This window comes from Rhinopithecus roxellana, chromosome 17 (assembly GCF_007565055.1).
Source record: "Rhinopithecus roxellana isolate Shanxi Qingling chromosome 17, ASM756505v1, whole genome shotgun sequence".
NCBI lineage: Eukaryota > Metazoa > Chordata > Mammalia > Primates > Cercopithecidae > Rhinopithecus > Rhinopithecus roxellana.
The window spans coordinates 63140883-63160907 of NC_044565.1; the positions used below are offsets into that span (position 1 = coordinate 63140883).

Sequence of the window (20025 nt, forward strand, 5' to 3'; positions counted from 1 at the left end):
TCACCACCCTGGCCCTGCAAAGGCTCTTTTTTTTTTTCTTTTTTTTGAGACGGAGTCTCATTCTGTCGCCCAGGCTGGAGTGCAGTGGCGAGATCATCTCGGCTCACTGCAAGCTTCGCTTCTCCAGCCTCCATCTCCCGAGTAGCTGGGACTACAGGCATCTGCCACGATGCCCAGATAATTTTTGTATTTTTAGTTGAGCTGCGGTTTCACTATGTTGCCCAGGCTAGTCTTGAACTCCTGGCCTCAATTGATCCTCCCGCCTCGGTCTCCCACAGTGCTGGGATTGCAGGCATGAAGGGCATTCTCCTTTCTCCTAAGGAGAGAAGACTGGGATGTTTTGTTTTGAGTTATTTGAATTCAGCTGGTAGAATCAGTGTTCTGTGGCTGGAAGTAATGATTCTCACTGGGCCAGTTTGAACTCTGAAGAGTAATGTATTTGAGGATCTTTCATGCAAGGTGAATGATTCTAGCTACACTCCCACCTAGAAAACTCCACTACAGTATCCTCAGGCCCAGGGCCCTGGCCTCAGGGGCACTGGATGGTTTGTGCCGGGATTTAAAAAGTGAAATTTTCTTTCTCTTTAAGCAACTTATTTTCAACTCTCTCACCAACTGCCTGGGGCCCCGGAAGCTCTTGCACAGTGGAAAATTATACAAGACCAAGAGCAACAAGGAACTGCACGGATTCCTCTTCAATGACTTCCTGCTTCTTACCTACATGGTCAAGCAGTTTGCTGTTTCCTCTGGCTCTGAGAAACTTTTCAGCTCGAAGTCCAATGCTCAATTCAAAATGTATAAAACGGTGAGTATCACACGTCTGGAGGTAGCATCAGGGGCCTAATGAGGTGTCGCCTCTATCTTAAGGGCCTTCCTGGCGGACCCTGAGCTGACCTTACAGGACCCTCCTCACCTGGTTCCAGATGGCTCCTGCTTCCTTTGCTGCTTCCCACACATTCGGGCCCCATGCGGCTGGGCTCTCCCCACCCGCTGCTGGCCATCAGCCAGACTCCAGCTGAGATTCTGGCTTCGCGTGACACCTGGGCTCACCGCTGTCCGCATTCAGCACTGGGTCTCTGTAAGTCGAGCCCCAGCACAGCACCAGCATTGGTAGCAGAGAGAGCTTTTTGCACCAGCCGTCGTGGGCGCTCGGAGCTCCTGTCCCCAGTCCCAACACCTAACCCACCTCGATGGTGACTTTTCCAGAAATGGAGGCTTCATTGTTCTTACAAATGGAGGTTTCATTTGTTCTGTGGAGAAGACCTTTGACACTAGACCCCTTTCTCCTTCTCAGCAAGGCTCTTCAGAGCAAACAATTCTCTCTGGTCATAGGCGGGTGGAGTGTTCTGGTCCATCTCACAGCCTATGTTTTGGCCCTAATTCTTTCAGCCCATTTTCCTGAATGAAGTCTTGGTGAAACTGCCCACAGACCCTTCCAGCGATGAGCCTGTCTTCCACATTTCCCACATTGATCGGGTCTACACCCTCCGAACAGACAACATTAATGAGAGGTCAGTCCTGACCATGTGTGGCCTGCCTTGAACTCTGGGAGAAGGCCTGGACGTCTCCCTCTGCCTAAACCTATCTCCAGCTGTGCTCAAGCCCCACTAATTCTGTATCCTGAACCTCTCCTAACACGTCCCCTCTGCTCCGGTCCCACGGTAGGCCTTTGTCACCGCAGCTGCCTCCTAACATGCTTCCCGCCTTCTCTCCCCACACCACTCAGCAGCCTTCCCAAATGGCAGATTGGCACCTCAGGCCCTGCTACAGTCCCTGCAGGGGCTGCCTGCAGGTGACAACCCACTGTGCTTTGCTGGTTTCCGAGGCCTCCTTGGGCCACAGGTCTCAGCTGCCAGCCCTCCACCTGCAGCTCTTCGCCCCCCAGGCGCCCTCGTGTGGGTCCCATCCCCGCTGTTCCCAGCTTCCTTCAGCCTGCAGCTCCAACAGCACCTTTGGGGCGCCCACCCGGGAGGTGCTGCTGCTCCTCTGTGTGTGCTAGAACCCCTCATGCCAAGTGTCATCCGTGGGGCCAATGCATTGTCTGTCTCCGGGTCCCAGCGCCTTGCGAGTGCCTGGCATTTTGTGGTCAGTCAAGAAGGGGCATTAGCAGCTCTCAGCTGGATCCTCCATTAGCATAAGCATCTTTCGGTTGACTAATATCAGGTCTTTGATAGGAAACTTGTGAAAGCTGAGGTTAGCAAAAGACTGAAGAACATGTGCAGAGCTCTGGGGCTCCGGGCTGACCTGTGAGGGTGGGATGCCGCCAACGACTGCCCCTGCTTCTCCCGCAGGACCGCCTGGGTGCAGAAGATCAAGGCGGCGTCTGAGCAATACATCGACACCGAGAAGAAGAAGCGCGAGAAAGCTTACCAAGGTATCGGGGTGCCTGGAGGGTGGGACGCAGCCCCCAGGGGCCCTAGGGATGCCGGCCACTGCTCCTGCAGTCAGGCTGATGACATGGGGACAGGCCTGAAAGACCAGACCTGCTGCGGGATCAGACCAGAAAGCCCTCCCCTCTTGAAGCTGCCACTGCAAACCTCCCTGGGGCCCCTGCCCACACAGACACAGGCTGGCAGTGCCAGCTCCGGGACCTCCCCCTCCACTGTACCTTCTCCACTCCTTTCTCTCCATGACTCACCTCACCTCTGCTTGGGCTGTGTTGCTCCATTACATGCTGCTCCTGTGGTCTGTCTCCCTTCAGCTCCTGAGCAGCCCCTGCTCCTCCTCACCCTCTTCCAGGGCCTGCCATCCACCCTCTCCCTTTGCAGCCAGGGGGCCTAGACCCTAAGTCTGCCCTCTCCCCATCCTTCTGCCCCTGCTTCCTCTCCCTTCTCACCTCACCTGAATTCAGTCCACGTCCTGTCCCCACCAGTGACACCAGTGGCCTAGTTAGTGCTCAGTTCACTTTCCCTGCCCCAGCTCCCTGCACTGATGGCAGTCACTGAGGCTCTGCCTTCCCTCTGGACCCCATGGCCGCCTTCCCAGCTCTTCTTCCACCCTTGCCCAGGCCTCTCCCCCGCCTCTGTAGCTCTCTCCCTCGGGGACCCCACCGACCCCCAGCTTCAGGGTCAGGCTGGCCACACTCCTCCAAGCCCGGGCCTCTGAACAGCGCCCTCCAGAGAGCCACCTGCCCCATTGCTCCCGCATCACACGACTTTTCCCAGGGGACCACCAGCCTCCCTCCAGCAGCAGCTCCTCCTCCTGGGAGCCTCTGTGGAACGTAGCCAGCCACCCAGGCCCCTCCCTGGCGCCTCACACCTGGTCAGCTGCGCTGCAGTCCTCCTCCCTCGCAACTTTCCCATCACCCTGCTTTCCTGTCCCCGTGTCACAGGCCCCCAGTCTCCCACCCAGGCTGCAGCACAAGGCTCTCTTCCTCTCTGCCACCCATCCTCTTCATTTCTGGAGTATTCTTTTTTCCAGAGCTGCTCTTAGTGCACCTCTTCCTGCTGAAGTATCTTCCCTATTGCCTCCCAAATTAAGGACACATTTCTTATCCCGCACTCAGGCCCCATCCCCAGCTCTTTGCTGCGCCCGGCCCATCCAGCTGCCTAGTTGGGCAGCCCATCATTGCCCTGCCTGGCCTTCCTATGTGTGCTCACCCTCCAGCTGAAGTGCTCTGCCCCCACCTTAAAATCTTCCCATTCTTCGAGGCCCACGTCAAACACAGCCTCCTCCATGACACCTTCCCTCTTGCCCTAGCCAGCGTGACTTCTACCTGGAGCCCCCACTGTCCTGAGGCTGCGATCATCCTCTGGCTCTCCTCCTCTGTTGCCTCTGCTTACGCCCCCTCAGTCCCTGCTTTTCTCACTTAATGGCCATAAGCTCCTCAAGGCAACTCCCCCCACACCGGGTCGGGAGGGTGACTTATGCCGCTGGGGCTCCAGCTTTGCTGCATTGGTGGTGTCCTCTCTGTTCATGGCACAGATCACTCACCTGCTCAGTGGAGCCGCAGTGGTCTCTGTAAAGCACCTGCCACCCTACCCCGCCCCACCGTGGGCCTCCGACCAGCACTCCCACATTCTTCTCCAGCCTCCACATGAATGCCAGGCCCCAACCTCCCTGCTGCATCTCCAGCTGTGCCAGGCCCGCCTGTGGCCTCCACCCCACGGGGTGGGGAGGGTTGTGCTCTGAGCCAGCTGCACCTCCACCTTCCTCCCCACCCGGCCCCCCATGCAGCCTGTCCTCCTGCCCGGGCCTCCCGCCAGCTTCCTGGCTGCTCTAGTTGCAGCTCTTTATGTTTTTTTATTCAGGTTTCCCCTATTTTGTTATATACTCCTAAAAGGTATGTTTAAAACAGCTTTTGCTAATTGAATGTTATTTTAATGGTACTTTAAAAGCTTGCTGTTGAAAAATCAATGATTCATACGCATATAATGATCTCTTAATTGGCCAAAGATGTCAATCCAGTTTTTCTGCCTGAGGTCTGCTTCCCATCAGCATCTGCATATGTTGCTGTGCCTCGTCCGTGTGTTCAGTCCTTTCCACATTTGTCGATTACTTTGTGCCAGGCTCTGTGCTAGGCTTAACTGGGCCTAGACTTTGGTATCTGATGTTTAAATTTTGACCCTGCCATTTAGCAGCTCTGAGTGGATCACACTACAGTTCTAAGCCTCAGTGTTTCTCATCAGTAAAATAGGGAGCTAAGTTATCAGGTAATTATGCAGTTTAAATAATATAACTTACATAAGTCTAGCACATGCCTAACACAAAGTAAGTATCCAATAAATATTAGCTTCTATTAAGTGCTGCACAAATACCCTGTATTATTTTATTAATACTACTATTTGCTGGGCACTTGAGGGGTTAATACAAAGATGTTCGAAACACTCCATGCTCTACCCTGGCTCCTGTCTGGCAGAGGAGACAGACATTATACAGGATTTCAGACCCAGCAGGCTGTGGGCTGCTCATAAGCCAGGGATACTGGATGCAGAGGAGGGAAGGGATCTGGGAGGTAGATGTGGGATCAGACCTGCATCTTGAAGGATGAGTAGGATGCTGATGGGCAGAGACAGCAGGCAGGGCAGAAATAGCAAGCAGGGCCTTTCTAGCAGGCGACACAGCCTGGGGAGAGGCACAGGGCAGCCAGATGCTGGGCTGTTGGGCCCAGGGCAGTGGTAGATGGGGACAGGGAGCCAGTAGTGTTATGGCTGGTTGGAAAGACAGTGAGGGTCTGCATCCTTGGAGAAGAGATGAACGAGACTTGTCTTCCTCTTTTGTAGCCCGCTCCCAAAAGACTTCAGGCATTGGGCGCCTGATGGTGCATGTCATTGAAGCTACAGAATTAAAAGCCTGCAAACCAAATGGTAAATCCTGCTTTCATTCCTTCAACAGACATGGTAACTGCCCTGCCGCAGTTTTTGCTGATGACTTTTTGAGACAGAGTCTCGGTCACCCAGGCTGGAGTGCAGTGGCCCAATCTCAGCTCACTGCAACCTCTGCCTCCGGGGTTCAAGTGATTCTCAAGGCTTAGCCTCCCGAGTAGCTGGGATTACAGGTGCGCACCACCATGCCTGGCAAATTTTTGTACTTTTAGTAGAGACGGGGTTTCACCATGTTGGCCAGGCTGGTCTCGAACTCCTGACCTCAAGTGATCCAACCACCTCGGCCTCCCAAAGTGCTGGGATTACAGCACTTTGTCATTGACAAAGTGCCACTGCGCCCGGCCACTGATGACGCTTCTGAACATTGAGTAAAGGAATGCTTTCTAATAGTGTGTCCAGTGCCACTAAAATGCACATATTGGACCAATATTCTTTTTTTTTTTTTTGAGACGGAGTCTTGCTCTGTCGCCCAGGCTGGAGTGCAGTGGCCGGATCTCAGCTCACTGCAAGCTCCGCCCCCTGGGTTTACGCCATTCTCCTGCCTCAGCCTCCCGAGTAGCTGGGACTACAGGCGCCCGCCACCTCGCCCGGCTAGTTTTTTGTATTTTTTAGTAGAGACGGGGTTTCACCATATTAGCGAGGATGGTCTCGATCTCCTGACCTTGTGATCCGCCCGTCTCGGCCTCCCAAAGTGCTGGGATTACAGGCTTGAGCCACCGCGCCCGGCCGGGACCAATATTCTTATCACTGTTTTCCCAGTAAGTGCCAGTGCCCGCCTTCCCTAGTGTGTCTGCGCCGAGGAAGCATGCAGCAGGTTGCACTGACACTCGCCCAGGCTTGCTCCGTGGGGAGCGGTCCTGGCGGTGGAGCTCTCGGCCACTCCCCAGGTAATGCTGCTGTCAGCACTGGGAACTTGGAGACCCTGTTACTAGACCACAGGGACACGGTGCCCCAGGCAGCGGCTCCTGCTGCCATGGTCTCAAGTGACCCGTTATCTAGGATCCTGCTTCTGCTCAGGGAGGGCACTATCAGTCACTTCGTTTTACCTGCATGCACCACATGTGTCTGTGGTTTGTTTTTGTTCAGGGAAGAGCAACCCATACTGTGAAATCAGCATGGGCTCCCAGAGCTACACCACCAGGACCATCCAGGACACACTCAATCCCAAGTGGAATTTTAACTGCCAGTTCTTCATTAAGGATCTGTACCAAGATGTGCTGTGTCTCACCCTGTTTGACAGAGACCAGTTTTCACCAGATGGTAAGTGTCGCTCAGCCAGGGGATCTAAAGGCTTTCCAGTTTCCTAGATCCTGGAGTCCTGATCCAGGGGCCTCAGCTGTGTGCAGACCCCTTGCCACTTTGGGGAAGTGACACAGGCCTGTGTCATCTCTCTTTGGCAGCAGGTGGGTGGCCTTCCTCAGGGGAGGGGGTGGCCTCAGATAGTTTCAGGCCTTTGACCCGTCACTCCCTACACACACAATGCGAACACCACTCCTGGAGCCTTCTCAGAATGGAGACTTGAATCCCACATGGCAGCTTCTCACACATAAACCTGCCACCATTCCCCACACACCCATTCACGATATTCAACAGCCATGAACCAGAAGAAGTTCCTTGTTTCGGATGTGAAGGTTTTATGAATCCTACTTCAGACACTCTTACGGATGTAGCTCTTTAATGATTTTATAAAGAAGAAAGATATCTGACTCTATGTTTATTCACCAGATTTCCTGGGTCGTACTGAAATTCCAGTGGCAAAAATTCGAACAGAACAGGAAAGCAAAGGCCCTGTGACCCGCCGACTGCTGCTGCACGAGGTCCCCACCGGGGAGGTCTGGGTCCGCTTTGACTTGCAGCTTTTTGAGCAAAAAACTCTCCTGTAGGGGTTCTAAAGAACAGCACCAGTGGGACAGCCCACAAGGCTGGGGCTGGAGAACGAGAGACTGCGCTCTCTCAGGGCTGAGGGAGCACCATGCAGCTTCACCCCTCACAAAGCCATGCACGCTGGGGGCTCTGTTTTCCTGCACACTAAATAGCTAGCAATCTATGCAAACACCTTTCCTAAAAAGAAACCAAACCCCATAGTACAGTGCCTTGTCCTAGTGTTCACATGTTCAGCTGTGTTTAGATGCCAAGGTTTCCATTTTCAGGGCTATAAAAAGTATTACATGGAAATGAGGCATCAGACCACCAGACGTTACCGCTCGGTTGAATGTGTCCACCATGGAGTGGTTTGGTGATGCTGTAACCATTCCACGCCAGTGACCTCTGCTGGGTCACAGCCACTCAGGAGGGGAAGGGTCAGGATGAGAGGCTACAGCCTCGACGCTTGCACAGCCTGATACTGAAATAGCGTCTACTCGTGCACTGAATAAAAACAGAAACTTGATCATTTTATTCCTGATTAGATTTTATCACTCTCTGCTAAGACAATATAGTCTGGAGTATAAGTGGGAAAGCTTGATTTAAATACTGTGAACTCTAATAATGTGGAAAATATTTTTCAACTTTAATTTTCTGAAGTATAAATTATTTATGTAAATTCATTGTTTTTGCATTTCATAGGACATGCATCTTTAAGCTTTATCATTGCCAATATGTACAGAAAGAATAAAGACATATGTTTATGGATGGAACTTCTGTCAAAGTCTGACTGATTTACTTTCTATATGAAAGCTTCTTTTTTTCTTTTTAATTTTCTCAGCCAGATGAAAGGCTCTTAAAAGGTACCTTCAGAAGTTGCCTATAATGAAACCAAGTTTCCTTCCTGGTACGTGGGAAAAACCAAGGACAGAGTGAGGATGAGGTCAGGAGACCCAGCACCTCATCTTGACTCTGCCACTAATTTGCTCTGTGACTTTGGTGAATCTACCTTGTCTTTCGGGTGCTGGGTTTCTTTAATGGGTGAAATGGATGATCTCAGTGGGAGCCACTGACCCTCTGCGTCCTTCAGCTTGCCTCATTGAGTGATAACCTCAGGGTTACTTACAGTAAAGAAATGCACAAAGGTCTTAGACACTAAACCCCCTGATTAATTAGTAAAAACTGGGAAAAGATCTGTCCTTTTGTTGTTGTTTTGAGACAGAGTCTCGCTCTGTCACCCAGGCTGGAGTGCAGTGGTGCGATCTCGGCTCACTGCAACCTCCGCCTCATGGGTTCAAGCAATTCTGCTGCCTCAGCCTCCCAAATAGCTAGGACTACAGGCGCCCGCCACCATACCCAGCTAATTTTTGTATTTTTAGTAGAGATGGGGTTTCACCATGTTGGCCAGGCTGGTCTCAAACTCCTGACCTCAAGTGATCTGCCTGCCTGAGCCTCCCAAAGTGCTGAGATTACAAGCATGAGCCACTGTGCCCGGCCAGGTATATCTTTTTGAAGGAATAATTTGGATTGCTAGGGCCCTGATTTCTTTTTTTTTTTTTTTTTTTTTTTGAGACGGAGTCTCGCTCTGTCGCCCGGGCTGGAGTGCAGTGGCCGGATCTCAGCTCACTGCACGCTCCGCCTTCCGGGTTCACGCCATTCTCCTGCCTCAGCCTCCCGAGTAGCTGGGACTACAGGCGCCCGCCACCTCGCCCGGCTAGCTTTTTGTATTTTTTTTAGTAGAGACGGGGTTTCACCGTGTTAGCCAGGATGGTCTCGATCTCCTGACCTCGTGATCCGCCCGTCTCGGCCTCCCAAAGTGCTGGGATTACAGGCTTGAGCCACCGCGCCCGGCCTAGGGCCCTGATTTCTAAGGGAGCAGGTCTCCAGGCAGCTGGAGGCACCAGGAAGGATTCAAATGTCCCAAAGGCTTGGGCCTCCACCCTAGCCCCTGCTTCTGTTTAAACATAATCGCTGGACAAAGGACTGGAAACAGAACCGGCACATTCAGATTTAAAAATCCATCACTCACTCACTCAGCTATAGATCCTGGGCACTGATCGGTTAAAACACAGACATAAAAAAGGTAAGAGATGTCACTGGATATATGAAACTGAAACAACTGAAATATTGCTTTTGCTTATGGGAAAGTCTGGCTAGTCAGGCCCAGTCTCATGGAACAGAGTGAACTGCTGGCTGTCTCTAGGGTTGGGGCTGATGTCAGCAGCAAGGCTGCCCCTGATGACTCAAAACCAGCTCCAGGCTTACTTGGAACGAGAGCTACAGAACGACCCTGTGTTCCCAGGGCTGCAGGGACTGTAAGCCTCACTGTGGTGAGAACCATTTCTCCACTGCTAGATATGAGAGGACTCTGGTCAGATTTAGGGCAGAGGAGCCTCAGGACCAGAGTCAGACAACCTCTATGAAACCACGGACCACATGGGCGTCAGCCCACCCGGCCACTCCAGCTGTCCCCTTATGCCTAGGAGCACACACCTGCCCCTTGAGAAATCAAATGTAGGCCTGACTTTTGGGAGGATATGGGATGTGCCTGAGTCTCCATACCCTGAGTCTCCATACCCCCCGAGTCTCTGTACCCCCGAGTCTCCGTACCCCAAGTTTCCATACCCCCGACTCTCCATACCCCGAGACTCTGTACCCCGAGTCTCTGTACTGCCTGAGTCCATATACCTCTACCCCAGCAGGACCTGGCATATGTGCCTCATGCGCCCAGACATCTCCCCTCTGCTGAGGACCCCCTCAGCAGCTCCCTCCAGTGCTCTTCAGGAGCAGGTGCTGTGGCGGGGGAGGGGCACTCCACTCTCTTAAAGGCAACCCATATTCTGAGCAATTTGATGATCAAGTCTGAGTGCACGTGAGGGGGGGATAAACATGCTATGTGGCACCTGAGGGACTGGCCTGAGAGAACACTGCCACCTCTGAGCTAGGGGACTGCCACCTCTGAGCAGTTCACCAAGCCTCAGAGCATTGTGTGTTGGGAGAGGATAATATTGTCTTACTGCAAAAACTTTTCAGTGAACAAAGTACCTCACAGGGCTCCTGGTTCACAACAGGAGCTCAATAAACAAGAACTACTGTGCTTTGAGTATTTCTTGCAATTTATTTCCACTTCTAGAGAAAGAAAGTATGTTTAGAGTATTTTAACTGTTGAACAGACACTGCCAAGTCAAGTCCACCAAACTTCAGTACCAAGGGTGGCCCTGCCTGGCCACCTTCTGCAGGGAGGCCAGGTGCTGCCCTAGGACCTCAGCTGTCATCACTCTTCTTCCTCCAGGCTGAGGACCCCTGTGCTGTTGGCTGTCCCCAGCAGCCCAGGAGCGGGGTCTCTGCTGTCTAGTTCCTAAAACCTAGCAACAGAAGAGAAGGGCTAAGTGTGGTGCAGGGATGCGGGGCTTACACGTGCAGGGAGGACCCCCGCTGACTCTGCCCCACACTCAGCCCTCCTGCTGGAGCTGAGACCCCCGTTTCAGGCAGGTTTCCAGCCAGCCCTCTTGCTTTACCTCTCTCTCTCTCACTCACTCGGGTTCCTGCAACTCTCAGACAAGGCTGTCTGTATCTTTGAACTCCACAAAGAACTAATCTTTTTGTGGTATGTACAGCAGGGATGACCAGATGTCCACAAAATGTTCTGCCATTGTGGACAGACCAGCCATGGAATACTTTTCCCCGTGCCCCTGCACCCTACAGTTAGGGACAGACATGGGACTGGGTCCTAGCCCAGGGAACATCAGAGGAAGTGACGCCGCCTTCAGCCCGGCCCACATACACCTGACTCCCAGGAAGAACTCATCCACGATCTCTTCCCCTTTCAGGTTGACAGGAATGAGTTCCTGGGGCAACCTCGGAAGCCAGGTGCTGAAGATGACACAGGCCCATGAGATAGGGCCCCAAAAGACCGCACAAAGGAGGGACAGCCTGCTGACCCACTGGGACGTGCTGGGACATAAGCAAAACTTAACTGCTACTGCATTTAAACCTCAGTCCACTTGGGTCTACTAGTGTAGTCCACCCAACCATTAAGGGTAGAACTGACCACAGTCACATAAGATCTGATATAAACAAGTGCAACTATATCAAACTAAAAAGCTTCTGCACAGCAAAGGAAACAAAACAAAAAGGCAACCTACAGAAAGGGAGAAAATATTTTCACACCATATACCAAATAAGGGTTAATATCCAAAATACATAAGGAACTCATTCACCTCAATAGGAAAAAAGTGAATAACCCAATTTAAAAACGGGGACAGAGCCTCAACAGAGATTTTTCCAAAGCCTCCCTCCCGCCCCCCAAAAAATGTACAAATGGTCAACAGGTATATAAAAAGGTGCTCAATGTCCAACGTCACTAATCATCAAGGAAATGCAAATCAAAACCACAATGAGATGTCCCCTCACACCTGTTAGGCTGATTAGGAAAAAGTCGAAAGATCACAAGTGTTCGCTTGTGTGGGACTGTTAGGTAAGAGTTCTAAATTTCTTTTCAAAGAATATGTCAGTATGTTCAACTCTTTGGCTTCTACTTTTAAACTTCCTCGTAAAGCAACCTTTTTCGATTACCTGCTCCACCCTGACTCATTCTGATCACCTCCTCCACCCTAACTCATTCCAATTATCTGCTACCTGCTCTGCCCTGACTCCCACCAAAGCACTCACCCCGTCATTCTCTTTAAATTCGCCAATCGGAATTAGTTTAGCCTGTGCGGTCTAACCCTAGCCAATAGGGGACCGACACAGCAGTAGGGGCCATGTGCATCAGGGATAAGAACCCCCTCTCCTCCCTTGTCCAAGTGTGCGCTCACCATTGTTTCATCTGTAAGGGCGCACCTTCTATCCAGAAGTACCTTGCCTTGGGGCCAGCCACAGTGGTTCACGCCTGTAATCCCAGCACTTTGGGAGGCCGAGGCGGGCAGATCACGAGGTCAGGAAATTGAGACCATCCTGGCTAACACGGTGAAACCCCATCTCTGCTAAAAATTAGCCAGGCGTGGTGGCCGGCGCCTGTAGTCCCAGCTACTTGGGAGGCTGAGGCAGGAGAACGGCGTGAACCTGGGAGGCGGAGCTTGCAGTGAGCCGAGATCACGCCACTGCACTCTAGCCTGGGTGACAGAGCAAGACTCCATCTCAAAAAAAAAAAAAAGAGCACAATGGGGACAGTAAATTTAGATAGCCATTACCAGTTTTAGTTGGTCAACAACAATAACTAGAAGTACCTTGCCTTGCTGAGAATTAAAAAGAAAATGTTATATTCGAGTGCTATTTCTTTTGTGGCACTGAAACTTTACATATAACAGGACCCTTGTACACTGTTGGTGGAATGTAGATTACTACAGCCATTACAGAAAACAGCATGGAGGTTTCCAAAAAAACGAAAAATAGAATGACCATACAATTCAGCAATCCCACTTCTGGGTATATATACATATATTCAAAGGAAATAAAATCACTATCTTGAAGGGATATCCACACTCCCGTGTTCATTGCAGCACTATTCACAATAGCCAAAAAATGGGAACAACCTAAGTGTCCGCTGACACGAACTGGTAAATAAAATGCATATGGTACACATACCACGGACCATTAACCCGCCTGAGAAGAGAAGGAAGTCCTGTCATTTGCAACAACATAGGTGAACGTGGAGGATGTTATGCTAAGTGAAAGAAGCCAGGCATAGAAAGACAAATACTGCCTGATCTCATATTGTCAGAGGTGTGTGAACCAGGACGCCATCTTAAAATAGGAGCTGGGTAAAATAAGGCTGAAGCCTACTGGGTTGCATTCCCAAACGGTGAGGCATTCTAAGTCACAGGATGAGATAGGAGGTGAGCACAAAATACAGTTCATACAGACCTTGCTGATAAAACAAGCTAATAAAAAGGAGCCAGCCAAAACCCACCAAAACCAAGACGGCGACAACAGTGACCTCTGGTCGTCCTCACGGCTACACTCCCACCAGCACCGTGACAGTTTACAGATGCCATTGCAAAGTCAGAAAGTTACCCTATATGGTCTAAAAGGGGAGGCAGGAATCATCCACCCCTTATTTAGCATGCCATCAAGAAATAACCATAAAAATGGGCAACCAGCAGCCCTCGGGGCTGCTCTCTCTATGGAGTAGTCATTCTTTTCTTCCTTTACTTTCTCAATAAACTTACTTTCACTTTGCACTGTGGACTGGCCCTGAATTCTTTCTTGAGATCCAAGAAACCTCTCTTGGGGTCTGGATCAGGACCCCCTTCCTGTAATAATATGTGGTATCTAAAGACGTCGAACCCAACCAAACAGTAGAAGGGTGGTTACCAGAGTCAGGGCGTGGGTGCAGTGAGGTGACAGGTGTTGGTACAAACTTTCCATGGTAAGTATTGAGGCAGGAGAACAGGGTCTGGAGAACAGGGGGTCTGGAGAACAGGGGGTCTGGAGAACAGGGTCTGGAGACAGGGACAACAGCAAGGTCTGAGAAAACAGCAAGGTCTGGGCACAGGAAACCCAAGGCCAATTCGAGCTGCCTCCCCAAAGCTGGATCACAAGGAAAACACCTGGGTCTGGGGGCAGGGAACCTGAGGCCAGTTAACACACTTCTGAAAGCGGAACCAAAAGGAAAACCCCCTGTCCCCAAGCCGAGCAGCAAAGGATCAAAGCCTACTCTCCCTACAACGTCTCAGATGGAAAGGGAGAGTGCCCTGGATTAGCTGCAGGCAACGCAGGGACCATCCCTTCATCTGCACAGGGCACCAATTCACCTCAGCCTTTAATCAGCCAGGGACCAAATCCTTCATCCAGATACGGAGTAGCAGATAAGAACCTCAAACAGGGAACTTAACACCCATGAGCCCTTGCTGGGCCCGCTCCCACCCTGCAGAGCGCTTTCTCTCTTGAATAAATCCCTGCTTTCGCTGCTTCGCTCCCCGCGTTTCATTCCTCTGCTACTCTGTGTTTTGGTCAATTCTTTGTTCAAAATGCCAAGGACCTGGACAACTCATAGTAAAGACCCTCCACGAGTAACAGTAGGTTCTAGAGGCCTACTGGACAACACGGACACTACAGTTACTAATAACATATACTTGCAATTGGCTCAGAGAGTAGATCGTGAGTATTCTCACCACATACACGAAAACAGTAAATGTGAGCTGGTGGGTATGTCAACAAGCTTGACTGTGGCGAACATTTCACAATGAATACTTATAGCAAAGCATCACGTTGTACATCTTGAATATTTGAAAAATATACGGAATGAGGAGCCTCCTGTGCTCTCAGATATAATTATGCTCAGAGGAAACTGCTGAAGAGTCACAGGTAACTTACCACAGATGGAGAATCCCTTACTCCCTGGAGAGACCGGGGACAGCGATGGGACTGAGCAGGAGCTGGGTCACAAAATAGCTATCCAGGCTCACAGGCTGGAGAGCAGCAGCAGTCCCCCATCCTGTGTGTGTGGTGGTGAGGGGTGGGAGTGATGCTGTCAGGTACCCAGCCCGAGGCCCCTAGGCCTTCCCTGGGAGGGTCCTGCACCTCAGGCCTCAGGGTACAGGGCGTGGCAGAGAGAATGAAAGGGGAAATAGACCAGGAGCTGAAAACCATGTCAAATGAACCATGAGCTCCAGATAAGAAATCTGTACTCAGAAAATTCTTACATATAAAAATATCTTTTAAATATTAAAAAATCTCATCTTGCCCTAATTTTTTGGTATAAATTTCATTTCAAAAACTTCCCACCTGTTGTGTGTGGACTAAAGAGAACATGATTTTTGGTGCAGTTTGGATGGAGTAAGTGGAAAATGGCGGGAAAGTGGCAGAAGGGCAAAGGCCCAGGCAAAGGCGCTGAAGAAATCTCAGGGGGAAAAGCCCCTGTGGCCAGGTTGGCCCTCACCTTGGAAGGACAGGATCTGTCTCCAGGAAGTGGGGTCCAGGTCCCACATTTACCACTTGTCTGAGTTTCTTCATACAAGGCTTCCCCGCCTGAGGGGCCTTGTCAGAGCTGCAGTGCTGAGCCCGAGGCCACCTGCCATTTCTCCCTCCTCCTCTTCACGCCCTTCTTCTTGGGCCATGCCTCCTCCGCCCTTGGGTGTTTGTCTGACAGGGAGGGCTATGGCGGTGGCTCATTCTGGAACCAGTATGTGCTGCTTGTGGGGGCTGCAAAGCCCTGCATGCCAGCCCCGCCCCAGGCCTCTGCTTACCAGACCTTTCCTTTCACCCACTTTGTTCTTCTGGGTGAGTTTTGAGGAAAGGAACTGCCTTTCAAACGCAGCCTGACTTAGGTCGGTGGTCTTTTTCTCTTTTCTTTTCTGTTCCTTGTCTGCACAGATGAGCTTTTCAGGACTGTGAAGAAAAGCAGAAAAAAATTGTCTCGATTCAGCACAGATGGAATTGTACCATCAAATAGTTTCTGAAGATTAATGTATTGAACTCAATCGTCACTTCTGAGAAGGAACAACTGACCAGCCATCACTGGTGGCTGTGCCTCAATTTGCCTGCCCAGTCCATATCTCTGCTGGCCCAATTCCTACGGAGGTGGTGACTTGGGGACCCTTCCCCAGCCATGGCTGAGGCACCAGGTCCAGAGCCTCAATCCCTATTGCTGTAGTTGGGACAAAGGGGCTTCCAGGCAGCCTGAGTGCTTAAACCAGAAAGTCAGGCAGGACGGCGCCTCCACTTGCCAGCACTCACAGGAAAGCACAGAAAGCCCGTGTGCAAAGATAGAGAAACGGAGCAGGTTCACAAAGAGAAGTGATGCTGAGTGCCACAGAGCCCCAAAGAGGCAGCCTGGCTCCATCCTCCCAGTCAGTCCCCCGAGCAGCCTGGCTCCCTTCCTGGCTTGGCTTCCATGACATACCGGTGCTCTCTAACATATGGAGCCCCTCTCTCACCTTTCCTTTGAGAAAGACTCTGGCTTTTGTAATCAAACGGTCTCTGCCTCACCTCACCACGTACTGTCAAGTCCTTTTCTTACTTCATCAAATAGCCACGCGAGGCATCCTCTGGGTGTATCTTCCCGGAGGAATTTCACCAGGGCTGCCATCATTTCTGCCCCAGGAAGCCTAGCCCTATCGAGGGAAATAAGCCTTCTCTTTTCTTCCTCCATTCATTCATTCAACAACCACTTATTCATGATCTACTATGCTCCAGCTAAGTGCTGGGAACACCAAGATTAGTAAGACACAGTCCCTGCCCTCAAGGGGCTTGCTGATGGAGGAAAGGGCCAGTAGGGTGCTGGAGAGTTCTGTGTCCCTGTGATAACTGCCCTCTTGCCTGCACTGGAATGGCCAGTGACAGACAGAGGGAGCAAAGGCAGGCAACAGCCTGGCAGGTCAGGGAGTTATGAATGTGCTGACTTGAGCCAGAGGTTTTTGTGGTTAATCAATCTTTCTTTTCTTTAGGTCGATGGGACTTCTGGGCTGAGGCCGGAAAGAGTGGCAGGGCCCAGATGGTGCCTCATGTGCCATGTTGAGGGCCTGGGCTTTGTCGTAAGGGGAATGGCACTGAAGGGTTCCAGTGGAGGAGTGCTGATCACTTTAAAAAGACCACTCTGGCTGCTGGGCGGAAAATGGATTGGAGGAGACCAGCCTGAAGGAAGAATACCAGCGGAGGAGCCAGAGGGGAGATGATGCCAACAAAGCAACGTGAAACCTTTGTCTTGTTGCGGGGGTGGGGGGTTGTGTAATTACTGTTGTTTAAATAAAAATGTTTGTTAAAATGATAAAGGAACCATAAAACCAGAAATAATACATAAAACTTCAAAATCACTAGGGGAAGCAGAAACAAAGTAGCACTGTTTATTCCAACAAAACTCAGGATGGGGAATGAAAACAAAATGTTGAGAGAGTATAACAGACTTCCACGTTTGTGTAGAATATAGAAGTCGGCACAGGCTAAAAGTCCTGCTGAAATAAATAGAGAAGAAAAAACAGAAAATTTACCATCAAAAATAAGAATTTTAAAATCACTAAACAGCTTTAAAAACAATTCCAGAGATGGGAGAGCCTTCAGGAATGAGTTGACAATCTCTAACTCTTGCCTTCCTCTGTGGGAGCATTTTAAATACCAGGTCACCAATATTAAGTACCAGCGTAGAGACTGATTCCTCTGTGCTTCTAGCATCTTTGGTGGATTTTTTTCTCCTCGGGTCTGGTTGATGTCCTGGCAGATGGGTATTTAACCTTGTTCTCAACATCACCCTCCCCCTAATAGGCAAGTCAAGCAATGCACTTGGTTTCTCAATGGAGGACAGAACTCTCCAGGCCCCAAGTACAGACAGCATTCCCCAAAACCTATTGGAAAAAGAATCAAGGAGGGGTGGGGAGGGGGAAGGGAGAGCATTATGAAAAATAGCTAATGCATGCTGGGTTTAATACGTAGGTGATGGGTTGATCACCTAGGCGCACATTTACCTGTGTAACAAACCTGCACAACCTGCACGTGTATGCTAGCACTAAAAATAACTAATTTACAAATCAAATAGAAATTCTAGACCTATAAAATAACTGAAAATAATAATTCAATGGATGGCTTTAACAACAAACAGATACAACAAAAGAGATAATAAAATATCTGAAACCACACATGGAAACACAAAAAGGATAGAAAATATACAAAAATGATAAGAGACAGAATCAGTGAGAAAATCTAAAATATGTTTAACTAGAGTACCCAAAAGAAAGGAGAGGAGAATATGGCAGAGGTAACAAAGAAAAAATAACTGAAAACTTTCTAGAACTAACTAAAGACATTAACCTACAGATTCAAGAAGACCCATGAATTCCAAGTAGGATAAATAAAAAGAAATCCACATCTAGAAACATCATGTAAAACTACAAAAAATCAAAGACAATGAGAAAATCATAAAAGCATTCAGGGGAAAAGACAGATTACCTTCAAAGGAACAACAGTAAGACTAGCAAGTGACTTCTCAATTGAAAGAGTAAAAGACAATAAGATACATGCTGAAAGAAAATAACTGCCAACCTAACATTCTTAATCCTGAAAACATCCTTTAAGAATGAAGGTGAAGTCTGAAAAGGCTAAATGTTGTATGATTCCAACCACATTACATTGTGTAAAAGGCAAAACAATGGATACAGTAAAAAATAAAGAAATAAAAATTAAAATTAAAAGTAAAAAAATAAAAAAATAAAAAATCACTGGTTGCTAGGGGTTAGTGGGGAGGAGAGATGAATGGGCAGAGATGATTTTTAGGACAGTGAAACTATTCTGTGTGACACTGGAACAGAATGATGGATTCATGTCATTGTACATTTGTCAAAAAGCATAGAATGTACAATGCCAAGAGTGGAACCCTAATATAAACTATTAACTTTGGGTGATAATGTAGTTTGTGCCACTGTGGTGCAGGATGTCAACAGTCGGGGAGGTTGTGTTTGGTGGGGGACAGGAGGTGTATGAGAACTCTCTAGGTACTTTCCACTCAAGTCTGCTGTAAACATAAAATTTGTTATGAAAAATAAAGTTAAGTTGAAAAAAGAAGGGAAATAAAGATGTCTTAAAGCAAACAGATTTTTCATGAGCAGATGCACATTTATGAAAACTGGGAAACAATATTTCTGTGTTATTTGTCATGAGGTACATAGTAGAGTATAAATGACATGACCTGAGACCTAGAATTTTCCCACAAAAGTGTGAGCACAAAAGGGAAAGTGGGGTAAAGTGAGAGAGAGAGAGAGAGAGAGAATGGCAAAATGTTGATGGCTGCTGAACCTGGGTGATAGGTACATAGGAATGTGTTGCACTCTCTACATTCAGAGCATTTGAAAATGTTTGTAATAAAATATTTTTAAAATGAGTCAGTGTAATTTTCCACAGAAGGGGCGCAGAGGCTCACGTCTATAAATCCCCCAGCACTCCGGGAAGCCAAGGTGAGTGGATCACTTGAGGTCAGGAGTTTGAGACCAGCCTGACCAATGTGAAACCCCTTCTCTACTAAAAATATAAAAATTAGCCAGGCATGGTGGTGGGCGCCTATAATCCCAGCTACTCAGGAGGCTGAGGCAGGAGAATCACTTGAACCTGAGAGGCAGAGGGTGCAGTAAGCCGATATCGTGCCATTGTACTCCAGCCTGGGTAACAGAGCAAGACTACGTCTCAAAAAATAAAAAATAAAAATGTCCACATTAACAGAACAAAGGAGAAAACACTGTAATATTAATAAATGCATAAAAATTAATATATGTCAAAATCTATTCATGATCTAAAAAAAAAAAACTCATAGCAAACTAAGAAAATGAATTCCTTAATTTATTAATGGAAATCTAAAAATAATGTAAAACACAAAAAACACCAAAAGTTTTCCCTTTAAAAATAGCACAAGGAAGCCAATTTTCACCACTTCAGCTTTGTGCCAGAGATCTTAACTGGTACTGTAAGGTAAGGAAAAGAAATAAAAGGTATAAGGAATGGAAAACAAGACATAAAATTCTCTTTATTAGAAGATAATATTGTGGGCTGGGCGCAGTGGCTTACACCTGTAATCCCAGTACTTTGGGAGGCCAAGGCAGGTGGATCACCTGAGGTCAGGAGTTCGAGACCAGCCTGGCCAACATGGTGAAACCTCATCTCTACTAAAAATACAAAAATTATCCAGGTGGGGTGGTGCACACCTGTAATCCCAGCTACTCAGGAGGTTGAGGCGGAGGTTGCAGGGAACCAAGATTATGCCACTGCACTCCAGCCTGGGTGACAGAGCGAGACTCCATCTCAAAAAAATAAAAAGAATATTGTGTACACAGAAAATCCAAAAGACTCTATAGATAAATGTCAGAACTCAAAATAAAGTTTAGCAAGGTTGCCAAATACAAATTCAGTATATGAAATC

General features: G+C 49.1%; 2 protein-coding genes across 6 annotated transcripts in view; one reads left to right on the forward strand and one right to left on the reverse strand.

Moving 5' to 3' along the window:
- Window positions 1–7721, forward strand: part of ITSN2 (intersectin 2) — a 152577-nt gene extending 144856 nt beyond the window's left edge. The window contains exons 34-39 of one of the 3 annotated variants that reach the window (XM_010358494.2): window positions 590–805; window positions 1390–1511; window positions 2292–2374; window positions 5223–5306; window positions 6411–6584; window positions 7050–7721. In XM_010358494.2, the coding sequence (XP_010356796.1) occupies window positions 590–805; window positions 1390–1511; window positions 2292–2374; window positions 5223–5306; window positions 6411–6584; window positions 7050–7207 (837 nt within the window). In that variant the 3' untranslated portion in view covers window positions 7208–7721. Of the gene's footprint in view, window positions 1–589; window positions 806–1389; window positions 1512–2291; window positions 2375–4250; window positions 5202–5222; window positions 5307–6410; window positions 6585–7049 lie in introns of those variants that run through there. The other 2 variants (XM_030920727.1, XM_030920726.1) reach the window with 2 other exon arrangements.
- The window catches only part of FAM228A (family with sequence similarity 228 member A), a 35109-nt gene that overhangs the window by 3748 nt on the left and 11336 nt on the right, over window positions 1–20025 (reverse strand). For 2 of the 3 annotated variants that reach the window (XM_030920729.1, XM_030920730.1), the window contains one exon: window positions 15377–15518. In XM_030920729.1, coding sequence (XP_030776589.1) covers window positions 15377–15518 — 142 coding nt within the window. Of the gene's footprint in view, window positions 1–14241; window positions 15519–20025 lie in introns of those variants that run through there. The other variant, XM_010358493.2, reaches the window with a different exon arrangement.